Below are 22,718 nucleotides of genomic sequence, written 5' to 3' on the forward strand. Positions count from 1 at the left end.
TAATTAATGAGATACAATAAAAAAGAATTTATATAAATATTATAAATACATATACATTTATATATTATATAGGTATATGTATGTAGATTGTAATTTTTATAAGATATTTATTAACCGGAAAATTATTTATTTGCGATATCTGCGCATATATATGTGTTACATTATTATAACTTTAAATCTTTTGTTTCCTTTGGATCTCTCTGTACAAATATATATATATATATACATTATGCGAATACATGAGAATCTGCAGTTCAAAAGAAATAAAGATGGCTCTGTTTTTTAACAGATATGATAATCTGTCCTTGTGTCATATGATAACGTGGCGAATTATAAAAGGCGACGCTCTTTAATTCATTCAGTCATGTATTCAACTGACTAATTAGTGAGGTGTTATAACAGGATATTTTATATATACGAAATTTGTCTTCTCTTTAAAATAATCTTTCTTCGTTAAGAATAAAATAGGTGACAGACGATGAAGGGTGAGCATTGATAAATTTTTATAATTAAAACTACAGTAATAAAATCATCGAGAGAGTTTTATATATTGTGATGAGATTATTTAGATCATTAAATCCAAATTATATACAAATTATATACAAATAATTGATATTTTATAAAAATTGCAATAATAATTAATTAAATTTTGATCAGGATATTTTATTGTTTAATATAGGAATATGCCTACTCACCATCGCCTTTTTGGCATCTTGGACCATAATCACCGCGAGTAAATTACCTATTATTTTTGAAACTGAAGACGAATGTCCAGTGTCAAACATTTCCCCTCTGCCCAAACTAATATTTCATGAAACGGATTGCACTAAATATTACGAGTGCAAAAACGGTCAGAAACAATTACGCTTTTGCAAAGTCGGCCTGTACTTTAGCAAAAGATGGTTTGGTTGCGTCACACCGGAAATTTCAGAATGTTCACCTTTGACCCCGACTGTCCCAAATCTTGAATGTCCAGTACCAGATACTTGCCCGCCGAAATTAATAATTCACGAAAAGGAATGCAATAAATATTATGAGTGCAAAGACGGTCAGAAGCATTTACGTTCTTGCGGAGCCGGTTTATACTTTAGTCAAAAATGGCAAGGTTGCGTCGAACAGCAGGTTTCGGATTGTCCATCAGGTGACAGTGGTGAACAGTGTCCAACGACAGATGATTGCCCACCGAAATTAATACCTATCAAACAAGATTGTACTAAGTATTACGAGTGCAAGAACAGTAAGAAGGAACTACGCTTTTGTAAAGCCGGTTTATACTTTAGCCAATACTGGCAGGGTTGCGTCAGTCAGGAGCATTCGGAATGTTTTATAGACCCAGAATGTCCAATTCCAGACAGTTGTCCGCCGAAATTAATATCTGACAAAAAGGATTGCACTAAGTATTACGAGTGTAAAAACAGTAAGAAAGAACCGCGCTCTTGTAAGGTTGGTCTATACTTTAGCCAATACTGGCAGGGTTGCGTCAATCGGGAGCATTCGGATTGTCTCATAACAACTCCAACTCCGATCCCGACAACTCAGACTCCGATCCCAACAACTCAGACTCCAATCCCGACAACTCAGACTCCGATCCCGACAACTCAGACTCCGATCCCGACAACTCAGACTCCGATCCCGACAACTCAGACTCCGATCCCGACAACTCAGACTCCGATCCCGACAACTCAGACTCCGATCCCGACAACTCCGAGATGTATAAACGGCGAACTACTTGAACACGAATGTACATGTACTAAATATTACTTATGCATAGAGGGTTACAAAGCTGTATTTGAGTGTTCACCTGGCAAGCACTTTGATATTTCAACGAAAACTTGTCAACCAGGTACAAGTTGCCTTCAAGTAATTCCAAGTCCGATTTCGAATCCAATTACATCCCAATGCACAGAAAGTGAATATATGCCTCATGAGTACGAGTGCAAGAAATACTACGAGTGCAAAGTCGATCGGAAGATCTTGCGTGAATGCAACGATGGAATGATCTTCAACAAGGCGTTGCAAACATGCGTTCTAGGTCAATGTTGAGATGATCCGATCGAAGGATAAATTCTTTGGAACATTATACGCAATCGTAAGTTATGTCATCAACCATATAACCGATCTCGAATAATCACGACTTGTGCTCCGACTGTTCAAATCAGAATAATTCTTGGGACACACATAAATTACATACATATTATTACATTTTTATGTTATTAATATTTAAAATATATCAAGTGCTGTATTAATCATATGTACAATATTAATTATTATATCTATAATAAAATTTCTAAAAAATATAATTAAATTTTTTAATGTTATATTATTAAATATTACAGTATTTGTTTTGTTTTCTTTTGTATAAAATAATTATTCACAGTATATTTACAGTATCATATATTTAAATAATTAAATGAATTTTTGTTAGAAAATATTTTAGATTAAATAAATTTGTCAATTAATGTCAGTAGAAGTATGTAGAATATTTAATTTATAAAGAAAATAATATTCTGCTAAATAATAATAAAATAAAGATATTTATCCTTTAATCTATAAAATTACAGAAAAAAATTTTCAAATTGATAGTAATTTATAAACTCCAATATTCATGTATTCATATATTCTCGATTTGATATTAATTTTAATATTATTATTATTAAAATTTTTTTTATCCTTTTGATTTATTTCTTTCCTTTTTTTATATGTCGATTTTCTACCATTATTTTTTACTTTATATTCTTTACTGTAATAGATTTAACGATATTATAATGAAATATAATCTTTTATTATAATGAAATATATATGTGATTGAGGCTTGTTAGTGTTGGTTATACTGCAGGAAAGGAAAGTAAAGTACACTCGTTACTTGTAACGCCCTTATTTTTTATCCTTGGTTTGTTATAATAAATATATAATAAATATATAATAAATGTATAACAACATTGTTACTTTATAACAATAATTTAATAATGATGTTGTTGACTTTTTTATGACGATAATGGTAACATCAGAGTTGGAAAGGTCACTCATTACTAAAAAAAAAAAAACTTTTTATTTGTAAGTAATTACATACTTTATTTGTCACTAATATATAAAACGTAATTTGTCGATACACGTTACAAGTTACTTATTATTTTTTTTGCAGTAAATAACGCGTAATGGACAAGTTAAAAATGACTTTTTTAACCTAAGCCTTTAGCACAACCTCAACGTTTATATAGTTAATTATCATTATAGTCATAAAAAATTACAACGTCACTATCAAATTATTATTATAAAAAAATAACGGTAAAAATAATTCTTCCATTCCCTATTTTACTGTCTATGTCCTAGTGTCTCCCTAATATTGTTCCAGGTGAGGGTTACGGCGAGCCGCTCTTATGCATAAAGCGATGTGAAGAAATATTACCGCGATAACTACTACAGATGCAGCGATGAAGACTGGTTGCTCGAGTATTGCTAAAATGATTAACATTTTAGCGAGATTAAAAAAATGCATGAATTCAATAGATATCGATTACGATAAAAATATTAAATCCAAACCAGACAATTGTTTAGGTTCTGATTTCTTAAAACGACGAAATTCCCTCACGAATGCGACTATAGATTATATTTAAGTGTGAGAATAGAAAGAAAAAAAATATACGATTGTATAGTTGAGGATACTATTTCGATATAATACTAATTTGAAATGCGATGTCATAATAAATGTAAAAGACTATATGACTCTTAAGATACATTTAAGAATTTAGTATATCATTTTATTTACCGAATGTTAAACAAATATTGGGTCATCTAAAAAGTATCCACGGTACTTTGTCACTAGATATATGACCATCAACACACATCTAGTGACAAAAACCGCGGATACTTTTTAGATGACTCAATATAAAATTTAAGTACACCTGGACGAAATTTTTGAATGTAGTCCTGCACATTAGACGCCGCATGGCAAAAGTTAATCGAGTTTATTTTTTTTCCTCAGGATGGAAGATGTATTTTCCGGAAAAGCAAGTGGTTGTTTTACTATCACGTCGCATTTTGCCACAGGATAAATGGACTGCGTCCATTGTGCAGCGAGATTAAAATAAAAATACGAAACTGGAACGATTGATTATAGATTACATTGATTTGAAAGTATAAAGAAGTTGAGAGTAAAGAAAAGTAGAACCAATTGCAACTTGCTAAAACTATACTGCTGTATTTATAGGAATAGATAAGTTTGTTAAGATATTTTAATATAAATCTGATAATCTAAGATTGTGTTGAAACTTTCTTATTATTTTAATGATAGCATATGCTACATTGGATACATGATATGTTATTTCCAATTAAATAAAAGACTTATGAAGATCGAAATGAAACTACAAAATGTCTCAGATCTACGGGATCACCTCGTGGTGAGTTGAAATTAAACTAAATTGTAAAATTCTCTATTTTGCAATTTTCTCATAATATTGGATCTAAAAACCGCGGATACTTTTTAGATGACCCAATAGTTAATATATTAACTTAAAAATCACTAAATAGCACAGTTTATCGCTAAATATAGGCACGCGACGAGAGAAGACTGCTCAGGCATCCACTATCGTAGGTTACTGCGGGAAGTTATTTATTACAAGCATTATTGGGGCCCCATTCTTGAGCACATATGAATAATTTTCGCATATGAAAATATAGTTTCTCGATTGTGATTGGTTGATTGTATGCAGAATTGCTATTTTTATATGCGATATTTGTTCAAGAATAAGGCTCCTTGGCACATCAACTGCGAAAGAAAATATCTCTCCGCAGTCTTCGCGCTAGACAGTCATAGGGAATCCCTTATAGGGATGCGTTCCGAAATTCACTGCTAATGCTGAAACTATGGCTGCGGTCGATTTGGACACTTTCAGCGCTTTTCAGTACTTCTATTCTTATTTTATGTCTAATAAATGATAAAGACTGTGGTCAAAGTCTCGCCACAAATGTTTTGAAGCATTTGATGGATCAATTAGAAGAATTTTACAAACTGACCAGTTAAAAAACGCTTCAAAGCGTTTGCAGCATCGTGTTGACTGTACTCGTAGACAGAATAATGATTACAAATGCTTGCGTGTAATATCGGAACGCACTCTAGGTAGTCATATCATGTCGCATCGTAGTCATATCTGTGCTTATATTTGGTTGACGTCTTTGGCGGTAGACCGGGCGAATCGGGGAGGCCGCAGCGGATACATATGTATACGTAAAGTGGGTATAAAGAGAGTAACATCAATTAGCCAAAAGTCGTTTGGTAATCTACATCCGGGGTATCCATAGACCTGTTTTTTTTTACTGAACTTTTCACGCGAAATTTCTATTTTCTCACAAAATAACTTCTTTTAAAATACTATGCAAACAAAATTAGTTGGCTTGGATACAAATTGTCAACTGAATTATAGGTTAAAAACGTCTAATTTTACGGATATGATAGTATCAGAACGTTGGCGCCATTGAAAGTATTAGATTGCAGAAACTTTTCCAGCAGCCTACGTATATCATTATATAGATTGCAAGGTATATATTGATACGCTATCAGACATATTTTTACTCACTTGTACAATTTTATTCTGTATTGTATCTTTTATTTTGGATCATTTAAATAGTTTGAATTCAACACTTTTGTCGCGTATAACAGCAAGCAGTCATTTGAATTGCGCGGCAAACATTTCCGGTTTTGAGTTAATGGCGGACGGGCATGCGCGCGAATCAGTGTCCAGATTCTTTTATAAGGACTCTAATTTTAAAGCAATCTCATTTTGTTTTATTCAAATTCTGTTTATTACCAATGGCTGCGTTCAGCAGGATATCTATTATGAAACTTTATTCCTAGGATGGAAAGTGAAAAGTGAAAAATTTCTCCATTAATTATAATGATTTTAAAAATTTTAACTTTTTTATTTTCCATCCTAGGGATAAAGTTTCATGATTAATACCCAGAACGTTTATTTTGCAACTGTTGGAAGTCCTTCGCGCTGATTGGGTTATGCTTTTAGATCAAGAGAAATGGTCCAATCTCAGCAGAGAAATCAGAAAATGGTTGCAAAATTGTTATGTTCTGCTGAAAGCAGCTAATGGTATGTGAGAAACTTCAACGCATCATTTATCGCTTATGACGTCACGATTTCAATATGGCCGCGGCGACTAATCGAAAACTTTAGGTCCTATGCATAATAAAGGAAATATTGTATATAAAAATAAAATAAATATTAAGATTTTAACATATCGGAAATGTAATATTCTAGTGTAACCAATTTCTGATAGGTTGAAATCTTAATACTTATTTTTGTTTTTTAATATTTCTTCCATTGTGCGCAACTTCTTATTCGTCAGCGATTTGATATTTTATATAGGCTATTTTGTGTGTGTATTTACATGAGCAGACTCTTCCTTCTAGAAACATTATTAGCAAGAAGTATCGCTCACGATTCGAAAGAGAGAAAGATAGATATAGAGAAAGAGCCAAGAGGGAGAAAGAGAATAGGCGAAGGCGAAGGCGAAGAGCGAGAGAGAGAAGAGTGCGTGCAGCGTGATAGGATAGGGTGTGAGGCAGACGCGGCGACGAGAGTGACCGGCGGGCGTGACGGTTGTAGTCGCGCGTTTTTTCATAGTCGCGAATTGTGAAATAATCGTCAGCAAAACGGCTGCGGGTAAAAAGTCGGCCAAGAAGATGGCGGATTCCGAGGAACTGGAGGTGAGTGGGTGCGCGTTATAAAGGGAGCAGGTGCACAGCTGCACGAAAGAAACGCTGTACATACTACGGCTTTCTTATCATGTGAGGATTCCGCGTCGCGTCGTCTGGTATTGCGCGTCGATTTCCGAGATTATCTGAAAGGAAATGATCCGATTGATCCTCTCTGCAGCAAATTAACCGAGCTCGCGTCGCTGAAAGAGTCGGTTTAATTTTCTACCATCCAGCTCATTTTAATCCCGTCCAGTCCCTTCGCGCTGTGTTGCAGCCCCCGTGCCGTGCCTAATTCCGTGGATGCGTGCTTCGTGCTATGCACGCCCTCGGTGCGTGCCGGGTCGACTTGGTTCGTTGGCGCGTGTTCTGCGAGTTGTCGGACAGTTGGTGTCTGTTAACGATTACGCAGTGCGATACCGCTGCGGATTTACTTCACGCTGGATCAGGGACATTACTGGCACCGACAGGGGCGACGGGCACAATCCTGGGAATTCGGGAGATCCGCGGCTCCGGCGGTTCACAACGTATTCGCGCGTGGAGATACAATGGGTAACCTCTAACTTCACCGTTCGTTTTCCTACGACGTTTCGCTGGAATGGAATGGAACATTGTTATTTTGGATTTCGTTCGCGTGACACTGCGACTGTCGCAATACTTGCGTGACGCCGTGTTATTTTTGTGACACTAGCTATTATTTTTGTAAATACCCAAGTGAACATGTGCACAGTGAGATACTCTTTTGTGATTGGCTTATTTAAAGTACCAAAAAAAAAATTTCTAATGTATACATTCTGTGACAATTTTTGTTGAGAAGAAGTACTTGTTGATTTGTAGTAACGTTTTCAACACATACATTATAATTTGTCACCATCATTCGTGAAAGATTATACTAGGAGGACATAAGGGGAAATGGATGTTCTGATTGCAGAGTATGGTATTAAGTTTTCGAGTGTCTGAGCTTCAGATGCTTCTTGGTTTCGCCGGTAGAAATAAATCCGGCAGAAAGAACGAGTTGCAAGCTCGTGCATTGGAATTATTGCGCTTAAGATCACACCCAGCTATCCGGCTTAAAATACGTGAATTATATAAAACGATACAGTAAGTGGAAAACTGCAAGTGGAAAGTCTGTACATTGCTTTTTTTACAAGTTACATGCATAGTTCTGGTTACTTCAATATGGATATTTCAATGTTCCCAAAGAAATTAACAGAGTAGCTGAGTTCAGTTTTGCAAATCTGAATGCAAAAGAGGCATCTGTAATTGTTCTGTAATAATCTTATATTTATTACCGAATTTGGTGAATAAAAGTGGGATGAGTATGGATGCCTTCGATTTGCAAAACCAAATGCAGCTAATAAGTGAAATAAAGAAAAATCAGTTCATACTGAAAAAATACATTTTAGATTATTTTTGTTGTTCCAATTGCAAAAGGAAATCTTTTTTCAGGGCAGATCAAATGGCAACGCATCAAATGTATGGACAAACTGGTAGTTCCTCTGAGCCACAAATTGACCAAAATATGCATAATCGAAATTATTATTCAACAAGGTATTTTTATTGCTCATTGATACGCTTTTATTTATGTATATACATTTAAAAATGAAAATATATCTAATGAAAATATATATTTTATTAAGGCAAGCAATTAGCCAACAACAACAGCAACAGGCATCAATTTCTGCTGGGAAAGAATTAACTCCTGCACATCAAGCATCCTTACCTCAAGCACCTAGAACCAATCCAGTATATCAGTCAACTGGTTACACTAATGTAACACCACAGGTAAGTAAAAGTATATTATTCCTTTAATGTACATGAAAATTTAATGTTAGAAATGAATTTCCTTGTTACAATAATACAATTCGTAAGAAATAAAGATTTATGATTATTTTTTGCTATTTATGAATTATATTAGAAATATTTGAAATAGACAAACATTAATATAAACCTACTAAATGTAACGGCGCAGTTAATTACGTTAATGTATAATCAGATTTGCAATAAAAGTTGTACATACTTCATATTTCGTACTTCACACAAAAAATCAAAAGTTTTTGTACCATTCAAGCTATTTTCAGCGATTAAAAGGATTGATTCCATATTATTTCTCATTTTAATGTATACATGAGTAAGCAGTCTTCTTAATCTTCCATGATTAAGGCGAGCTTCTTCATTAGTTACTAGGATAACTGATATGTTGCTAATTTTGTTGTTACATATATTTAGTTAGTAGCTGGAGAAACTTGCTTTAATTATGAAAGGTTCCTGAGTAGTCGCGGCGGCCATGTTGGAATCGTGATGTCAGAAGCGAGGAATGATACGTTAATTTGCTGCAAGCCATTTGTAAATAAAGACAATTTGGATAAATCTAAATGACGAGATTGCTTTAAAATATCTGTAAAAATGGGCAGAAACTGTCTTTTTCTCCTTTAATAGTAAGTCAGTAAATAGTTATAAAGGGCAAGTAAAGTGAGCCTAATTTCAGGCAGAAACACACGGTTTGAACAGCTGTTGAATGAATGAAATATATGCTTTTACGTATCAAATTCCAGGATAACTATAGTTTCTGTCTATTTTTAAGACTTTCATAAGTACGAGACACGTTACATTTTCACAATTAAGCAAATAATAATGAAATGGCATGCAACAAAAATTTCGTCGTGAAAACGGCACTTTTCCATGTCTAAAAGTTCAGCCATTTATCGTGGCGAGGCATTGTAACAAACATACACACAAGCACGAGTCTATGTACATGTGCTCGCTTTCGGCGTGCTGAAAGCACATGTATATGGGCTCGTGCTTGTGTGTGTGGCTACCAATTTCGCCAGGCCACCAACTGATTTTGAATCGCATGCTGACTACTCAGAAGCCTTAAAAAGATTGCTTATCGATAGGAATGAGAAATAATCTATGACTGCGTTTGCATACCGTGCCCTTAGTCCGCGACCTATACAATAGATGTCCAGTTAGAGATGTAAAATTACCGTCAAATTAAATTTGACAATTACGGTAAAATTAGGATAAAATGTTACGGTAATTTATTGGTAATTTTGATAAAATTGTTTTTTTATGGTTTTGTGCACAAGTAGGTTTTATTTATGTTTCACATTAATACATAATATAAAACAATATTCTTTTAATATTCTTATCGAGAATATAAATCGCTGATAGAATAATAATAATACTTCACTAAATGTAAACGTAAAATCTAATCAATGCTAAAATCCGTTTTCAATATATGGTTCCCTAGAGATTTATATATACAAAAAAAGAAAGTGATGCAGATTAAAAATTCCAGTACTTTTTTACATAATTCTTTGTTTTATATTTTAAAATCTAACTTTTTACTAAATTATTTAAAATTATTCTATTTAGATATTCCGGCAATAGATACAATTATAGAAACATTATTTTATTTTTGATGTACTGTATCTTTGTTTTTACGTTAATAAAAATTTTAACAGTCTAGTAACTAAAATAGCAAATAAATAAATGGAAGTTTTATAGATTAATTGTAAAGTAAAAAATATAAAAATACAATTAAAAAAAATCAAAATATGTACAAAATAATTTAATTTTATTTGTTTCATTTTTTAGAATTCTAATAAAAAAACTTGTTTGAAGTTTCTTTAGTTTAGATTGTATGTCTTTTAATTGTCATGTATTTAATATATAATAATTAAAAGAATTAATATTACATAAGATATACAATATTATATTGTATATCAATGTGTAATATCAAAATGAAAATATTAGTTAAAATAAAGCGTTTTGAATTTAATAACTGAAGGCTAAATGCTTTTATATCAAATTATTTTATTTTTATAATTTTTTTAAAATTACCATTTTATCAGCCTCCAAAAATTATTGACTAATTTACCGTAATTTACCGAATAAATTACCGTAAAATTTGGTCATTTTCATTTCTAGATTTTGTTTATCCTGTAGGTTAAATAAAGATATTTATCGTACAAACTATAGATCATTAAGCGCTTGTAAACACAATGTTTTTAATCATTGAGTATAGCTTAAATGAAGCTGAAATGTTTGATTTTTTTGTGTGGAGTACAAAATATGAAGTAAATGCATATTATGAATAAATACATATTTATTTTTACTGGAAATATTATTGCATATTAATTAATGCTATTATCCTCAATTGCCTTATATGTTTATTGTATTTTATTTTCTTTATTTAGATATCGAGGAGCCGTTTTTTTAAATAATTTTATTTTAAATGTTTTTTTCAGCGTACTACAAATACATATAGTCCATATCAGCAGTCTGTATACCCAGCTAAAGTTTTACCAGGTCCATTACAAATACAACCTACAAGCCAATATCCAGTTCATCCAGATGTTAGGTTGAAGAAACTTCCATTTTTTGACTTATTAGGTGAATTATTGAAACCTTCTAGTTTAATGCCACAGGGAACGCTGAGGCTGCAGGAAAACACATTCCTGTTTCATTTGACACCACAACAAGCGACAGATATTGCAAGCTCACGTGATTGTCGAGCTGGCAGTAAAATGGACTATGTTGTACAGGTATGTTAAGATTTAATGTATAGAATATAGAACTTTAAATCTTTATAATAAAAAAAAACTTAAAGAATTATTAAAAAATGTTTTATTATGTTATTAGTAGGTTTATGAATCTCATTTAATTTATTATAATTAGGTACAAATGCGATTTTGTTTACAAGAAACATCATGCGAGCAAGAAGATTATTTTCCTCCAAACATTGCAGTAAAAGTTAATGGAAAATTATGTCCTTTACCGGTACGTCAAACCAAATTTATACATATCTTTTTTCAAAATTATACATATAAGTACAAGTTTTATTTGAATTAAAACAATAGATAAATTTGTTTAAATATAAATAGAACCTTTAAGTTCGCTACTCAATGAATGCACAAAAGATTTTGTTTGTAATGACAATTAAATTATTCTAGAAAATAACAAATGTTGAGAAATAATGTAATAATAATGTAATAAATATTTTTTTTTTAGAATCCTATACCCACTAATAAACCAAGTGTAGAGCCAAAGAGACCACCACGACCTGTCAATATTAGTCCTTTAGTGAAATTGTCACCTACTGTTGGAAACGAGATTCGTGTTACATGGTCGGCTGATTATGGTAGACGATACGCAATTGCAGTATACCTCGTCAGAAAATTATCCAGCGCGGAATTACTTAGTAGATTAAAAAATAGAGGTGTAAGACATTCCGACTATACCAGAGGATTAAGTAAGCAATTAATTTTTGATTGTAAACAGTATGAGAATAATAGCAAACAATTTTTTATGACGGAAATATAATTTATTTTACAGTTAAGGAGAAATTAAACGAAGATGCGGATAGTGAAATAGCTACAACGTCACTGAGGGTGTCGTTAGCTTGTCCTCTAGGAAAAATGAGAATGTGTACGCCATGTCGTGCATCGACATGTTCTCATTTGCAATGTTTTGATGCTTCTTTATTCCTTCAAATGAATGAACGAAAACCTACCTGGAATTGTCCAGTTTGTGACAAGGCGGCGCTTTATGATAATCTTGTAATTGATGGATACTTTCAAGAAGTTCTTAATTCAAATAAGTTATTGCCAGACGTAAATGAGATTCAATTATTGCAAGATGGTTCGTGGGAGAATTTAGTATTGAAAAAAGAAAAAGATAAAGATAAGGATAAAGATAAGGAAAAAAGCGAAACAAAGACTGCGACTGATTCACGAGATAATAAAATTGATGTAGACACAGTCGATTTAGGTGAGAGGAAAATACTTGATGGAATATTGCAAAAGCTTAAAAGATTTCAAATACACTATACTTTATAGTATCACTCAATAGTACTCTAAATAAAAAGCTAAATCTTTGAAATTTATAACAATTTAATTGAAGATATATACATACTGTTGACTTTTTTTTTTTTTTTTAATAAGTAGTGCGATCTGTCTAGGTAGACATTTAGAAGTAGTTGAGTCAATACGAATATATTACTTCTATATATTACTTCTTATTACATAATATATATTTCTAATTAGATCTTGCAAGGCCTTTTTTTCAATCTATAAAATATTTTTCTGGGATTAATCAGTTGTGATTGTGCATTAGGATGGGCCTGAATACGTGTTTTGTATGTTTTGATTCTGATTTACATTTCTTCTTTGACTTAGATGAGAATGTTGAGATCATGGTGGAGTCTATTGTTAGTTATATACCACGGTGATCATTCGTATTTTGGCGTTGCAGGATCTTAATATTCGAATTGGCAATTGTACCTCATAATTGCACTCCATAGCTCCAGATAGATATAATTGCTTTCCTCTAGTAAAGATATGTTTTTGCCAAGTGAGTCGTCTATCTGGGTAGAGATATTTTTGGCTTCATTAGCTTGAGGAATTTGTATACCATTAAGATTCACAGTTGGACAAGTTTCTCGTCTAGGTAAACGTCACGTGTATAGATTTTAATTCATTAGCTTTGACCCGTTAATTTTTGAACCATTTTGATATGTGTCGAGATTTCTCTGTAGTTTAGTGGATGTCTCAACTAGAGATCTGCAAAACATCTTCAACTCGGGCTCGAGCTCGATAGTTCTATATTTCTCAGACTGATGACTTTCTATATTTCTTGATGTTTACTAGGAGGAATGGGGACAAATCAAAGAAGTGGAGAAGAAAAAAGCTTAAGTTCAGCTCATCGAGCTTATTAGACTCGAGAGGTTCCATACGAATTCGAGTCATTTAGGCTCGAGACAGTACACAGTCAATATTACTTAAAATCAAAAGAATGTTATGGAAAAATCTTATTTTTGCTCACTTCGGGAAAAGGCTTTTTCATAATACTCTTTTTTTTTTAAATAATAAGACATCATATTAGGTGTTGGAATTAATTCGTAGCGTTTTTTAATGAAAGAATGTTATTTATTTCACATGAGCATTAAAAAATACATTAATGAAAGTACTTCCCATCACTTGTAAAACGCTACGAATTAATTCCAACACCTAATATAAATATGTAACTTACATAAACACATGCGCGCGCGCGCGCGCGCGCGCCCGCACGCAAGTGAATCCTGCGATAATAAAATTTCTCTCTAAATGTACTACTGGGTATCCCATTTTAACTTTGACTTCGAAATATTTCAAAAATTATAAAAGATACGAAAAAATGTTTTAGATAAAAGTTGTAGAGTTTAAGAAGGTCTATTACTGATCATATCTATTTGACATTGGGCGTTATCAACGTCAGAATGAGGCATTGAATTTTTGAATAGCTTGTACTGAGTAGACAATAAATCTCGATAACAAAATCTTTTCAAAATGATTGACTCAAAGTGACTCAAATTACATTGTTTTATTAGATTATTATTTTATTGTTATATAATGAATACTCTTTTTATTTATTAGGTGTTGGAATTAATTCGTAGCGTTTTACAAGTGATGGGAAGTACTTTCATTAATGTATTTTTTAATGCTCATGTGAAATAAATAACATTCTTTCATTAAAAAACGCTACGAATTAATTCCAACACCTAATACAATTATTATTTTCTTTACAATATTTTAATCAAACAATTAATTAAAAATTCTGTAATTAGAGTTTTCTTATATAACACGCTACTGTAATACGCGTCAATAGCATTAATAATAGTAATAACATCTTTTTGAATACATCTTATATTCATGCGTTGCTATTGTTTTTGTAATATCGATTTCAAGAAATATCGACTGTCTCGATTCAAAACATCTTAAGCCGTAGCGAGCTTCAGACTAGACAGAAACTCGAGCTTGATAGAATTCAAATTTCTAGTTTTTCAACCGAGCTTGAGCTGAAGTTATGACATATTGCACGCCTCTAGCTTCAACTGGATTAGCATCAATAGTCAAGACTGCAATATTGTCGTTATCACGCCTTTGGTGAGAGGAAGGTCGAATGTGTAAACAAGGTACAAGATAGGATCCAGAACACTACCCTATAGAGCGTGGAACGTCAGCTTGAATTTCGTAAGGTTTGGTAACTTCATGGTTAACTTTCTGCTAGGCTTTCTGCTTAACAAAGAAGCTACGGTTGCTAAGATATGATTGAATAAATTATAATAGTTTATTAGGAGCGTACTTTTACTCTTATATAAAAGATCTTTAAGTCTATATAAAAGATCTTTAAGTCTATATAAAAGATCTGCCAGATTCGGTCGAAGGCTTGTGATATATCAAGAAACACTGCAGAACAATACTTTTTTTGTTCAAATGTTGAGTTTATCTTTTCTACAAATCTATAGATTTGCTCGATTGTACTGTGCTTTTGCCTAAAGCCAAATTAGTGGTTTGGAATCAACTGATTTTTCTCTATTATTGGTATTAGTCTTTTTAGGAAGAGAATTTCCAACACTTTAGAAGGGATTGGAAAAAGGCTTATTGGATGATACGATTTAACATCGTTAGGGCATTTTCCAGGTTTGAGGATCATGACTACATTACCTGGACTACTTTCTATTAAGAAATAAATCTTCTTCTTATTATTGCGCTGTAGAGTCAAATAAAATAGATAATACCGTCTTTGGGAAGTTCCTTCATAATTTTAACAGTAATCAAATCGTAAGGAGCTTTATGTAAGTTTAATTTGCTTATCATTTGAAATATTTTGTTTTTTGAGAACTTATAGATAAATCCAGTTGATGAGTTTGATTCAGATAATCACTTCCTCCATTTTATTAGTATCTCCTTGGAAGGAGTTAAGTGAGATGTGTTGCGCCATTAGTTTTCCTAATAGGTGGTTGAGTAAGTATGGGTCGTTTTTTTTTTAGTTTCCCCTGTCGCTTTCTATCGATTGCTGCTGTTGCATTTAAGTTTCTAAGATATATTTGAATTCTCTGGTTTTTATCATTGCGTAATAATAATTTAAGCTTTGCTGTGATTGAATTTAATCGAGTCTTGTCGCTGGGGAATCTGATTTGCTGTCATCGTTTCCTTGCTTTTCGTTTTTCTCTTATTGTCTGAGAGTGCATAGATATTATGTCATTTGAATACGAGTTAAATGATGTAGAATGGTGTTCCAAGCTGATTGCTGTATGCAGCTATTGAAATGTTTCACAGCTTCTATAATGTCATCATCGATTTTCAATGATAGAAGATTGTTTCATGTTTGATCTAATGTAGTTTGATTGAATGTAGTACTGGATTGCTGAGTCAGTAATTATTGAGTTTTATCTGTTTGAAGTTCCTTGTCATTGTTTCAGGATCGCGCTACCTTTTCTTTTTAACTTTCTTCCAGTTACTATTAGTAATAGTATTATCCTGACGATCTGTATTTGTGTTCATGTGATTTTTTTCTGATGTTTGTTGACCTTCCTCTACTAATTGGTTGATGTCTGTAAAGCCACTAAAAGATGAAAAACGTTGTCTTTTGGACAAGACGCTTTTTCGCGAGACTAAATGAAGTGTAAAGTGTATGGTTGGATGGAGTAAAATCCTGCTCATTTTGATCATTATTGCCATCATAGTTGTTAGGTTTCTGATTCATATTGTTATTGGAAAGCAATGATTGGCCTCTCCCTCCAGAATCCTTGCGGCCAACCTCCGAAGAAAGTGGATTGCTCGAGTTATTGCTTGGAATACCACCTGGGATAGATTCTGCCGATTGTTTTCTTTATTGTTAAGTTTTGTTGCTAATTTTGGTCCACCCCTTATTTTATTTCGCCGATACCCTCCGGTAAGTCGGTGAGCATTCCCCAGTGCGCCACCAGGGGAGGCGCCCGATGGACTAGCAACACGGGACTATTGAATTTGCGGCATTATTGATATGAATAAATTCTTTATAGAGTAAGAGAATAATTAAATATAAAATAAAAATAAAATTTTTTGTAATCTAAGTGGTATTACATTTTATAGATTTTATATATTATATTTTATATTTTCTATTTATTTTTCTGAAATTCTGATATTTGTACTGTATATTTGTACTTTGGTTCTGTATTATTTATAAAGATCTTTACCTAAGACAACAGAATAATGGGACGAATCAATTGGCATAAAGAAAATACATAGTTGCTTATTTATTTGGATAACAAAATTATCCATTTTGCTTATATGTATATTTTAAAGCAACTATATTTTCTTGACCCCAATTCGTTTACCACGATTCCTCTTATTATTCTATTCATAAAAGGTATAATCAAAAAATTAATACATAATTTACAAGATATTTAATATTTCATGTCAATATATAGAATGAAGTATAAAATATCTTGTAAATTATTAGTTTTTTGATATCTTTATCCTTAATACTTTTATATGTAAAATAATTAGAAAAATCATTTTTATTTAATAAAGTGAAGAGGACCTTCATATCTTTTTGACGCCTCCACCCAGGAAGAACAATGTAACTAAAATTTCCTTTGAAATCATTTTACTTTCATCTGAAACATTTTGTTTGTATCTTATGTATTTTTCAAGAGATTTACTTGGGGCAATTAAAATGGGACACTCTCTATATATACAATTTCTTCAATATTATTTTATTTTACATTAAACAATAAGCGTTATACATAATACGACACGTTTTGTTTATTTGTTCAGATGAAAGCAATCCTCCGGCACCAAAGGAGAAGAAACGTGCTGTCGTTATCGATTTGATATCAGATAGTGATGATGACGATGAGGATAACACGCCAACACAAAGTACAAAGAAACCAGCCAGTGGCATTTCATCGCCAAAGAAATCGCAGACCAGCTCCATTAGTAGTACAAGCGAATCGCCAGAATTAATGATAATCGATTTAGAATAAAGAATTGTTTGATATACTATAGAACTTTTTGTAAAAAATTATATTTTCCTCCATAAAGAAAAAGATCTTGATAATTTTTTTTCTTTTTATCTATATACTCAGTCAGCACGTTTGTATGACATTAAGTTATAATTTATTACTTTCGAGGAAGTGTAAAATAAATAAAGACATTCATTTATTGTAACTTTAATAACGTTCCATTCTCATATACAAATACATCTCATATATTTTATTCAATTTTACTTGACAAACAGTGTAATGTTAAAATTACGTTTGGCGAGACTGCAATAAGCAAATGTTGTAATAGAGATTTTATTTTGACTGATGATTGCTGTGGAATCAGTATGTAACTGAAAATAAAGTTATTTTTGTTTTTTGTAACACAAACTTCTTGTTAATTTCGACATAAGATCTTGCGTATATAAGCTATCTAATTCATACTTTATTTATCATTTCATGTTCGGTTATAGATTCAGCGCATGGAAGAGGTGTATAACAATGTTTTTTTTTCATTTAATGAGAATTAAAATTATTCATATAGCAGTTATGTTGGATTATTGCAGTTATATTATTATGATATCAAAAGCGAAAAACTATACGTAATTATTTCCTTGCATTGTATGTCAAAATAAATTCATTTTATGCATGTCACCATTGGTGATAATACATGTAAATAGTAAAATATATCGACAAGTTTTTTAAATTGTTCTACGATATTAAATAAATGTAATTAATTTTATATTTTTTTATATTAATCAAAATAAATTAATATGTACAATTACTTATTAAAAGACAATAGTGTATTCTCTATAATTCTTGTGTAGTATCTTGCAAAGGATCCCACATACACAAAAACTTGATTTTTTTTACTTAATTTTTTTTTTATTTTCAGTGAAATTGACTTAAACTAATATGTTATAGTTTTTGATTCATTGATCAAATTTCCCTAGACAAAATCATAAAAAATGAACAGATTTTGCTATAGCACTATTGAAGATCGCTATTTTCCAATCTAATCGGACTGGAAAGTATCTTTGTCTAGTAAACTATTCATTTTTTACTTTCATGCACAAACTAATGAAACGATATAAAGAAAACGCCCCAAGTAGTACACAGCGCCTACAAAATACAAAACATTAAGAAAATCCTAAAAAGTGTAAATCCTAATAAGCGTTTTTTTTAACACTTTGCAGGTGCTGTTGTGTTGAGACATAGTTGCTTTAAAAAAAAAAAAATTGTGCAATTTACAATGTGCATACTACCTGTGGCGGTCGAGCAAATGACACGCGCCCGGCGCTAGCCAGCCCCCAGAGGGCGACAAATTCGAGCGACGAACTCGTACTCAAGATTCCGTGGAGTGGGTATATAAAGAGGCCCACGAACGAGAGACAAGTTCTGAGACAAATTTTCGAATACATGTCTTTTTCCTGACTCATTTTCTGATCTAAAATACTTTGCTTTATTTCTATTTTCCTCTTAGGATTCCTTAGGATCTCCTATTGTCCAGTTTGGCGCGCAGACTTCGCGGTCCACACGGCACATCGTTATTTTAACTTAATGGCTACAACACTAAGCTACACGCTAAGCTGTAAACAATGCGCATGTGCGAGTGCGGGGTATGTCTGGCAGCACTGGTTCTGGGTTTTCCACTCAGTCGCTGGAACTCCAAGAGTTCTCAAGCGACATATCCTAGAATCGCATCTTAAGCGATTCTCTCTGAGGTCGGCATAACCACCTCTCGGACGCACATCAGGAGACCAGAAGGATCACTTAGTAACATCCTTAACGGACGAGAGACGAAGAAGACGAACAGTCAGTGATCTCTTCAAAGCACCCGATTCGCCAACGGTCCTCGAGATAGAGTTCGACCCAGCGAGGTTAGCAGTCCCCGGATATCATGGGGCACTCGACCAACGGGACCGCATCACCTTCAACCTGATGAACACCGCAGAGCAATGCAGACGACAAGATCAATAGCGCACACCAGGATATCTAATGTCAACGTCCCTCAGCCTTTGGAATGGCCCGAGCAACACCGGTCATACTCAAGAAGTGAACGATCTGGTCTCAGGCACAGGCGTTAGCGACAAGCAACCGTCGCTGTTGAGCCCTTCTCAGAGCTCGACCCAAATTCCTCAAGCATGGATTTTGTTCGCACACACAATCACATCCTCCTTGTCAAGATGATATAAGTTGGAATCTAGAGCACACATACTAGCATACCTGCTCCCATATATCATAACTACCAAACCCTGACATGATCTACGAAGATGGAAGATGGAAACGGAGCAGACGGGGAAGCAGTCATTAATCTCCCCAGCATACAGCGGGTCGCAATTAAGTTTTTGCCTTTTTGGCTAGAGAGAAACCTGAATTCCAGTTCGCCCAAATAGAAGAGCAAATTCATGTTCAGTGGAATAACGCAAAACGCCACTAAATACGCCTACGCATTCTCATAATTAGATGTACGTTCGTGAAGTAAAGGACCTGATAGCCAATTCACACCCGACAAGGATAGATATCTCATGTTGAAACAAGCATTGATATAGAGGCTCTTAGCATCTCAAGAGCAGCGCATAAGGCAGTTATTAGAGTACAAAGAACTAGGGGATAGAAAATCTTTCCAGTTTCTTCATTACCTACAAACACTGGCAGGCACTACCATGTCTGATCAACAACTCTGCACCCTGTGGTTGGAACGCTTGTCATCACAAATGCAAGCCATCATAGCAACCAAGACCGAAGGCCGGCTAACAAACAGACAGGATCGACGAAGTCGCAAGCAGGACAGTCGTGGCTGTCACATCAATCATAGCGGAAGCAGCGACTTCAAAAACCTTGGAGATGCAACTCCAAGAGTTAACAAAACAAGTCGTCTCACTAACCACAAAGCTTACGAAAGTAAAGAAATGTGAGCGAATAGAAGCCAAAGCCGCAGCAGAAGCACTCCCCAGAAGGATGTTTATTACTATCATCGACAATTTGGAGCCGAAGCAAAGAAGTGCATCAAATCCTGCAACTTCCAGGAAAATAAGGAAGGTAATTATTAAAGGCAGCTAGCGACTCAAGCCCCACTACCAGCCGCTTGTTCATGATAGATGGTATGTCTAAAATAAAGTACCTCATTGATATAGGCTCTGATTTAAGCATCTATCCACGGACGCACATGCAAGGCAAACAAAAAGCAGCAACATACCAGCTGTACGCAGCAAACGTATCCGTGATCACTACATACGGGTACATTGGCTACAATTTGACTCTTCGGGTTACGTCGCGATTTCTCGTGGTGGTTCGTCATAGCCGATGTGACAGCCTATCATCGGTTTAGACTTCCTAGCGAAGTGCCATCTGTTAGCAGATGTAAAGAACAAGCTGATTGATGGAGAAACGAAACTCACTGCAAAAGGCTCACCTGCCGTGAATTCAGTAGAGTCGGCGAAGACCATTATTAAAGAAATGTCATATCACGATATTTTGGCCAAGTTTTCATCAATCATAATGTCCGCATAATCAAGGAGAATAGTTAAATACTCCACGGTGCATCATATCAAGATCACTCAGGATCAACTGGAAGGTTGAGATAAACAGCTAACACCAGACAAACTATAGCAAATAGCAAAGGTGGAATTCAACTTACTTCTTCAAGAGGGAATAATTTAGCCTTCAAAGAGACCCATGGTCATCTCCGTTACATCTCGCACCTAAGAAAAGGGGAACATGGAGGCCATGCGGAGACTACCGCAAGTTAAACACAAGAACCATTCCGGTTTAATATTTCCGATCCCACACATCAAAGATTCCGTCCATATTCTACACGGTAAGAAATTTTTTTCTCAATATTAGATTTGGTCCGAGGATACAATCAGATTCCAGTACACGAAGACGATAGAGCGAAGACGGCTATTATTACGCCATTCGATCTATTCGAATTCATATCTATACATGCTCTTCTGATTAAGAAACGCACAGACATTTCAGCGTTTCATAAACGAGGTACTACACGGTCTCGACTATTGCTATGCATATATCGATTAATATATCGACGATATATTAATCGCCTCAAACTCAGAAGAGGAACACAAGGAACACCTTAAAGAAATATTCAGGAGACTAAAAAATTACAGCATCCAATTAAATGTGGCAAAATGCATTTTTGGAGTACATCAAGTCAAATACCTGCGGAAGATATACAGCTACTCCCGGACAAAATGGAGGCTCTCAGTGGGCAAAAACTTTCCAAAACCAAAAACAATAAAGCAACTAAGACAATTTTTGGGGACTATAAACTTTTATAGACGTTTCATCCATGGAGCTGCAAAGAATCAAGCAAGACTACTAAACGACATACTTGGAGAATCCAAGATAAAAGACAAAATTTCGTTTGAATGGACGGCGGAAGTAGAAAACGCATTCTCTAGATGCAGAAACAGCCTTTCAAGAGCAATTCTGCTTGCACATTCTGATCCGGAAGCGGAACTAATACTCATAACAGATGCTTCCGACACTACATTAGGATCAGTCTTGAAACAAAAAGGATGGCAGCCATTAGTCTTCCTGAGCAAAAAACTCAGTCAAGCGCGAACAAAATACAGTCCATATGATGGCAATCTATACAGCAATAAAATACTACCGATATATATACTGGAAGGCCGGCATTTTACAGTCTATATCGATCACAAACCGCTGACATGTGCGCTCAACCAGTCGTTACAGAGTTCCCCGAGACAAACTCGACATCTTGAGTACTTTTGACACTTAAGTACCTTTAGCCAGTTTATCACGAATATAGCACATCTCAAGGAAAGACATAGTAGTGGACGAGTGGAAGCAGTTCACTCAGCCATGAGTTTCGAAGAATTGGCACGAGCCCAGGATATAGACGAAGAACTCAAGAAACTGTTGATAAAACTCACGAAAGTACAGATACCACTGACTTAAAACCGTGCGCGCACGCGACAAGTATATCAATATCACACCCTTACGTAATGGAACAATTCCAAAACTTACACGGATTGTTACATCCAGAGGCCAAAGCCACGGCTAAGTTAATCTCACAGAGATACGTCTGGCCGCAGATAAAAAAGGACTACCAGACATGGGCACTTGCATTCAATGCCAAAAAGCTAAACCAGACAGAACGCCGTACCAATAGGAAACTTCCAGTTACCGTTAAGACGCTTCGAGTATATATACATTATGGGACCTCTTCCTTGCTCAAAAGGA

At 34.0% G+C, this 22,718-nt stretch overlaps 2 protein-coding genes across 4 annotated transcripts; both read left to right on the forward strand.

Moving 5' to 3' along the window:
- The first annotated feature begins 342 nt into the window (after positions 1-342).
- On the forward strand, positions 343-4,255 carry LOC105143012 (uncharacterized). Of its 2 annotated transcripts, XM_011050984.2 has the most exons (3): positions 343-485; positions 680-2,089; positions 3,353-4,255. In XM_011050984.2, exons 1-2 carry the CDS (start codon positions 479-481, stop codon positions 2,041-2,043), a joined length of 1,371 nt encoding a protein of 456 aa, XP_011049286.2. In that variant the 5' UTR covers positions 343-478; the 3' UTR covers positions 2,044-2,089; positions 3,353-4,255. The 2 variants fall into 2 exon arrangements, with proteins under 2 accessions (XP_011049286.2, XP_011049285.2); XM_011050983.2 differs by lacking the exon at positions 3,353-4,255 and having other exon boundaries at positions 680-2,305.
- Positions 4,256-6,330: 2,075 nt separating this feature from the next.
- Su(var)2-10 (E3 SUMO-protein ligase Su(var)2-10) lies at positions 6,331-18,308 on the forward strand. 2 transcript variants are annotated; one of them, XM_011050986.2, is made up of 9 exons: positions 6,331-6,712; positions 7,632-7,801; positions 8,150-8,251; positions 8,341-8,485; positions 10,954-11,250; positions 11,384-11,485; positions 11,717-11,957; positions 12,041-12,475; positions 17,287-18,308. In XM_011050986.2, exons 1-9 carry the CDS (start codon positions 6,689-6,691, stop codon positions 17,493-17,495), a joined length of 1,725 nt encoding a protein of 574 aa, XP_011049288.2. In that variant the 5' UTR covers positions 6,331-6,688; the 3' UTR covers positions 17,496-18,308. The 2 variants fall into 2 exon arrangements, with proteins under 2 accessions (XP_011049288.2, XP_011049289.2); XM_011050987.2 differs by lacking the exon at positions 7,632-7,801 and having other exon boundaries at positions 6,339-6,712.
- Positions 18,309-22,718: the final 4,410 nt, after the last annotated feature.

This window comes from Acromyrmex echinatior, chromosome 3 (assembly GCF_024713525.1).
Source record: "Acromyrmex echinatior isolate Ae372 chromosome 3, ASM2471352v2, whole genome shotgun sequence".
Lineage (NCBI taxonomy): Eukaryota > Metazoa > Arthropoda > Insecta > Hymenoptera > Formicidae > Acromyrmex > Acromyrmex echinatior.